We start from the raw sequence: 6,795 nt of genomic DNA, 5'->3' as shown, positions 1-6,795 counted from the left end.
AGGTCGGAGATGGGGGTGGGGCTTGAGGTCGGAGGAGGGGATAGGTGGGAGGAAGGACAGGTTGGGGAGGGGGGGACGAGCTGGGCTGGTTTTGGGATGCGGTAGGGGGAGGGGAGATTTTGAAGCTTGTGAAGTCCTGCTCTCCGCCTGCTCCTGCCCCACTGAACTTATCTCCACCTATCTCGACTCCATTTTCTCTCCCTTAGTCCAGGAACTCCCTACCTACATCCGTGACACCACCCATGCCCTCCACCTCCTCCAGAACTTCCAATTCCCCGGTCCCCAACACCTCATCTTTACCATGGACGTCCAGTCCCTATACACCTGCATTCCCCATACAGATGGCCTAAAGGCCCTCCGCTTCTTCCTGTCCCGCAGGCCCGACCAGTCCCCCTCCACTGACACCCTCATCCGCTTAGCTGAACTCGTCCTCACCCTCAACAACTTCTCCTTCAACTCCTCCCACTTCCTACAGACAAAGGGGGTGGCCATGGGTACCCACATGAGCCCAAGCTACGCGTGCCTCTTTGTAGGTTACGTGGAACAATCCCACTTCCGTACCTACACTGGCCCTAAACCCTACCTCTTCCTCTGTTACATTGATGACTGTATCGGCACTGCCTCGTGCTCCCACAAGGAGCTTGAACAGTTCATCCACTCCACCAACATCTTCTACCCCAACCTTAAGTTCACCTGGACCATCTCTAATACCTCTCTCTCCTTTTTGGCCTTGTTTTTCAAGGACCGCAACTTCCCCCCCTCAGTGGTTGAGAACGCCCTCGACCATGTCTCCCGCATTTCCCGCAACTCATCCCTCACACCCCCTCCCCGCAATAACAACCAAAACAGAATCCCCCTCGTCCTCACGCACCACCCCACCAACCTCCGGATCCAACGCATCATCCTCCGACACTTCCGCCATCTGCAATCCGACCCCACCACCAAAGACATTTTTCCCTCCCCACCCTTATCTGCTTTCCGGAAGGACCACTCTCTCCGTGACTCCCTTGTCCACTCCACACTCCCCTCCAGCCCCAACACACCCGGCACTTTTTCCTGCAACCACAGGAAGTGCTACACCTGCCCCTACACCACCCCCCTCACCCCCATCCCAGGCCCCAAGAAGACTTTCCACATCAAGCACATGTTCACCTGCACATCTGCCAATGTGGTGTACTGCATCCGCTGTTCCCGTTGTGGCCTCCTCTACATCGGGGAAACCAAGCGGAGGCTTGGGGACCGCTTTGCAGAACACCTACGCTCGGTTCGCACTAAACAACTGCACCTCCCAGTCGCGAACCATTTCAGCTCCCCCTCCTATTCCTCAGATGACATGTCCATCCTGGGCCTCCTGCAGTGCCACAACGATGCTACCCGAAGGTTGCAGGAACAGCAACTCATATTCCGCTTGGGAACCCTGCAGCCCAATGGTATCAATGTGGACTTCACAAGCTTCAAAATCTCCCCTCCCCCTACCACGTCCCAAAACCAGCCCAGCTTGTCCCCGCCTCCCTAACCTGTCCTTCCTCCCGCCTATCCCCTCCTCCCATCTCCAGCCCCACCCCCAACTACCAGCCTCATCCCGCCCCCTTGACCTGTCCATCCTCCCTGGACTGACCTATCTCCTCCCTAACCCCTCACCTACACTCACCTTTACTGGCTGCATCCCCACCTCTTTGACCTGTCTGTCTCCTCTCCACCTATCTTCTCCTCTATCCATCTTCTCTCCGCCTCCCCATCTCTCCCTATTTATTTCAGAACCCCCTTCCCCTCCCCCATTTCTGATGAAGGGTCTAGGTGTGAAATGTTAGCTTTCTTGCTCCTCTGATGCTGCTTGGCCTGCTGTGTTCATCCAGCTCTACACCTTGTTGTCTCAGATTTTGCAGCATCTGCAGTTCCTACTATCTCTGAAACAATTCAACGATATCATGACTGATCTGATAATCCTTAACTTTCCGATCTATGTCTTAATAACGCTGTGAATCCATAACCTGATTTGTCCCTGGAGCCTCATGACCCCAGCGAGACTTTGGCTACCGATCCTGAAATTATCATTTTTTAACGGTTATAATTGTTTTGTTCTTCGGCCTGGGTGTCTGTCAATGATTGTACAGTTCCCTTTACCTCGCCCGGTTCAAGGACTCCGAGTTTATCTCTTTCCCCACACGCAGGCGGGTCCAGGCCGAGGAGAGGGAGGAGTCGCGGCTCGGCCCCCGATCCTGGGACTGATCTGTGGCGAGAAGCCGACTCTCAGCTGACACTAAATGGAGGGGAAGGCGACACGGCCGGAGCGCAACAGCCTGGAGCTGTTTGCAGCAGCTTTCGAGCAGCAGGGGTGCGGGGGAGCGATCGAAGCCATACGGCCGCGTGAATTCAATAGACTCACAGGTAACCGACTGAGCAAGGGCGAAAAGCCCGGTCGTTGGCACTGGTCCTGGGACCCGCTGGGAATGACCTTCCCCTACCACCCGGATCCCGGGACCAGCTGGGTTTCAGTCTTCTCCAGAATTTCTCCCCAATCTCCTTCCCTCATATCCCAATGCATATTTATGTGCGCATTGTAAATAACTGCATTTGGTCAACCGTGGATTCAGTTAAGAAGCTGAGAATACAGAAGGTGGTAAACAAGATGTATTTGGTTCCGGAGGATATAACGAGATCGAGAGTACGTACAGCTGTTGTAGAACATGGCAGCATCATTTGATCTTTGGGTTGGCGAATACTGCAGTGACCAAGAACTTTTAGATTTGGTAGAATTAAAGTTGTGCCATGGAACTTGATAAAAAATATTTTGGATGTTTAGGCTTTTGTAAAAATAGTAATGTTCCAGATGTATCTTGGGGGTATGAGAATTTTGCAGGTGATCATCTCAGAATGTAATAATATCAGAAAATAGGGAAAAACTGGAATAAGTTAAGATGGTGTGTGTGCAAGCTTATTTTAAACAAGACAGTGCAATCGCACAACACTCTTGTCTACCTTTCGCAATACTCCAGCTCATATCCACGAACATCCCCACTGGAGAGAAGCTTTTCGATAGGATGGGACCTCCGGTTCAGAACCTAGAACACAGCAGCCTCTGTCATTAAGCTGCAGTACGCAGACGCTGCTTTTCTGTGCACATACTCTGAGGCTGACCTTCAGACCATTATTGATGCATGAGGTGTATGAGAGCATGAGCTTTGTGCTGACCAATCAGAGGACATTGATCCTCTATTAGCCTGCTGCTGCTATGCATCTCCGTTCCCTGTCTATCAAGATCCATAGTGAGCGACTGCACAACACACATCAACCCTCTTAGGAGCTTCTGTTCAAAAGGGCTATCATAATGAAATTCAACATGTATGTAATGTGCCAGCATAGCCTGGCACCAGACTCTTGCTGTGCAGGGTGTTGATCTTGCATGCCCTTCTGTATGTGTTGGAGGCATATAAACATACATATATCTTTGAGTAGAATCCCAGAGAATTATCACCAGTGATGCCCCCTGCAAGATTCTGCAAATCTATTGACACAATAGGTTTTCCTCTCTCAGGCCAACTCCCCACTGTAGAAGCACTGCTTACTGTTAGTCAGCTGCATTGGGTGTGCCACGTTGTCCTCATGCCTGATATAAGGCTATTAAACCAATCCTCCCACTCCGAGCTCAGTCAAGGAAAGCAATTACAAGGGGGACAGAGATAAACACTCCAAGCATGTCCTTAAAAACTCGTTGAAAAAAAGTGCAATGCCCTACAGAACCTGGGAATCTCTTGACCAAGACTGCCCACACTGAAGAAGAAACATCTGTAAAGATGCCAATCAAAAAAGCATTTTAGGTTTTGGTGTGGGTCAAGTGCAAACTGTGGAAGGAGCATGCAAAAGCCTGAGCGTCCCATCTACCCACCTCTTTAAATACCACCCGCCCACTTTGTGACAGGGTGTGCATTTCAGAATTGTTTAGTCACCTCAGGACTGACATGTCTGGAATGAAAGAAAGTCATCCGCTCTCTCAGGGAACTGTCTAGAATTTAGTAAATATAGAACCACAAGAAAGAATGGTTTGAGATCTACATAGTGGAGATGACATCTACTATTGATGTAAATTGCTTGAGACCAGGAGTTCTGGACTGCTGTGGACTATACCGATCAGGTGACCTCTCTAAGTTGGGCATCGATACGGTGTCCCCGGAGGAATCTAGGATCACCAGATCGGGTAAAGAGGAGTGAATTGTTCAAGGTCAGAAACGGAGCATGTCAAAGCCCGATGCCCATCAGTAGTCGGATTGCGCCTACGAGTGGATGTTGCAGTGCAGCCTGGTTAACACAGTGAAACATAGTCTTTATGGGTGGCACGGTGGCTGAGTGGTTAGCACTGCTGCCTCACAGTGCCAGGGACCTAGGTTTGATTCCACCCTCAGGCGACTGTGTGGAGTTTGCACATTCTCCCGTGTCTGTGTGGGTTTCCTCCGGGTGCCCTGGTTTCCTCTCACAGTCCAAAGATGTGCAAGCTAAGTGGATTGGCCATGCTAAATTGCCCATAGTGTTCAGGGATGTGTAGATTAGGTGGGTTACAGGGGGATGGGCCCAAGGGTCGGTGTGGACTTGTTGGGCCGAAGGGCCTGTTTCCACACTGTAGGGATTCTGTGGAAATTCTATGGAAAGCCTACGTGATCTACAATATAAATGCAACAGTTAAACAATACTTGACACTGAAAGTATCCAAGACAATCATGCAAAAGAGAGAGATTCTGTTCCAATAAACCTCAGTCAGTTGTATGTGACAATGGAAATTAATAAGCTAGGTATGAAGGAATTCCCCGAAATCGGCGCAAGGTGAAATACTCACTGACACAAGTGAAGATGTCCAGATGAGCTGGTAATGACTGTGAAGCAATCATTGCCCAGTCCATGCTTGACATTCTCCTACAGTTTCCTGTCATGGATAAATTAGATGAGAAATCTCTTTGCTTGAATTCAGGAAGGTCTGTACTGCTTTGCAAATAGCAAGGCATGTGTAAAGCATGGAATCCCAGCTGAATTGCTCAAATATGAAATTTCTCATCTCGAGTGACATATTATGACTTTCTCTGCTGGAAAGTAGGCTCCATTCTACGTGAGATTATCACACTATATAAAAACGAAGGTGACTGGAGATTGCAGTACAAACAGGGACAACCCACCCTTTAGTGTCATGGGGAAGATATTGCTCAGGGAATACTAAGATTGTATCTGCTTGCAGACTGAGTGTGCCCACTGTACAGTTTCTATGCCTATAGAGCTAGTGTGGACATGAACTCCATTTCTGAAGAAGGGTCTAGGCCCGAAACGTCAGCTTTCCTGCTCCTCTGATGCTGCTTGGCCTGCTGTGTTCATCCAGCTCTACACCTTGTTATCATATGAACTCCATACACTAGCCATGAAAAAAAAATTTTATTCAGGTATTTGCCACCATCAGCAGAGCAAATCTACAAAATTATTGGTGAAGAAAAACATGTTCTGTTGGAGTTTTTCATCTTGCATGCATCTGGAAAGTTGCAAAACTACAAATGTAAAAGTGAACAACATTTTTATGTTCTGTGAGCAGAGCATAATGAATACTTGGCAGTGGTCTCTGGCAGAGGCATTGTGATAGGAATGCATCAGTTACATAATGACTATCAGTTAACTATCAAGCTTTGTTTAAATCTAAACCAGGCAAGTTGAATCTGCATGGTCAAGGATTTGCCCTGAGGAATGAACCAGACAATGGCTGTTGCCTATTTTGATCAGTTGCAAAAGGGATAATTTGAGAAAAAAAAGGCTGCAAAAAACCAATGCCTCATATATTAATGTGTACCACTTGCAGTATGTGTGGGTATGCCACACTGAGCCCGGTGAAGCCTAATGCAGATATCTTTACAGAAAAGTAGAAAAATACAAATAAACTGACTCACTGAGCACTCAAACCATTTGTGGCTGTATCTTTCATATTATTTGGGATTAATAATTTACCAATAGGCAAAGCAAAAATCCAGTTACCAAATTTGACTAAAGTGAGTGAAATTCAAATTTGCAAGTGTCCAGAATAAACTGAAACTGCTTATCTATTCCTTGCACACCTACTCCACTTTTCTGTCCTCTGACATCCTAATTCAACTCCAAAATGTTTTATTTTGACAGCTTGATAATCTAAATAAATAACATAAATCAACTGTGGAAACTTGAGTTCAAAATCAAGGTATATGCTTTCCAAATGAGACTGCTACACTTAGAGATACTAACTTTCAGATGAGGCAATTAATTGAGTACCTGTCTGCTTTATCAGGGAAACTTAAAAGCTCCCATAGGACCATTATGGTAATAGCTCAAAAGTACTTTATTGTCTGTAAAGTGATTTGGAAAATTTCTTAAAATGAAAGCCACTATTTAATGCAAGTTTTTTGCTTTTGACTTTTTGAATAGCTGAAAGCATGTGTGAACCAATCAATAGATTTTCAACTTGACTTTAAAAGAACCAGATTTATGTTAAATACAAGCATTTCTTATAATAAAATGGAACTTCTTTGGGCAAAGATCATTCCAATGACCTTGAGGTTGGTTGGCTCGCCGAGCTGGTTTGTTGTTCCGCAGACGTTTTGTTACAGACGTTCCTCAGGACGTTCTGAGGAAGGGTCACCGGACCCGAAACGTTAACTCTGTTTTCTCCTTCACGGATGCTGCCAGACCTGCTGAGCTTTTCCAGCAACTTTGTTTTTGTCCACAGAAATCACTAGACTTCTGTGGGCAATTTTTTTTTGCTATCAGTGGCAAGAGCTAATGCTTCACTGTTATCAT

At 47.0% G+C, this 6,795-nt stretch overlaps 1 protein-coding gene across 1 annotated transcript in view; it reads left to right on the top strand.

Moving 5' to 3' along the window:
• Positions 1 to 2,264: 2,264 nt before the first annotated feature.
• mocos (molybdenum cofactor sulfurase) overlaps positions 2,265 to 6,795 on the top strand; it is a 113,578-nt gene continuing 109,047 nt past the window's right edge. Inside the window, exons 1-2 of the mRNA XM_048608195.1 lie at positions 2,265 to 2,388; positions 4,100 to 4,205. Of these exons, the coding sequence (XP_048464152.1) occupies positions 2,265 to 2,388; positions 4,100 to 4,205 (230 nt within the window). The remainder of the gene's footprint in view (positions 2,389 to 4,099; positions 4,206 to 6,795) is intronic.

This window comes from Rhincodon typus, chromosome 2 (genome assembly GCF_021869965.1).
Source record: "Rhincodon typus isolate 14 chromosome 2, sRhiTyp1.1, whole genome shotgun sequence".
Classification (NCBI taxonomy): Eukaryota; Metazoa; Chordata; class Chondrichthyes; order Orectolobiformes; family Rhincodontidae; genus Rhincodon; species Rhincodon typus.
Note: the sequence above shows the minus strand (reverse complement) of the source record. Positions and strands in the feature narration are given on the sequence as shown.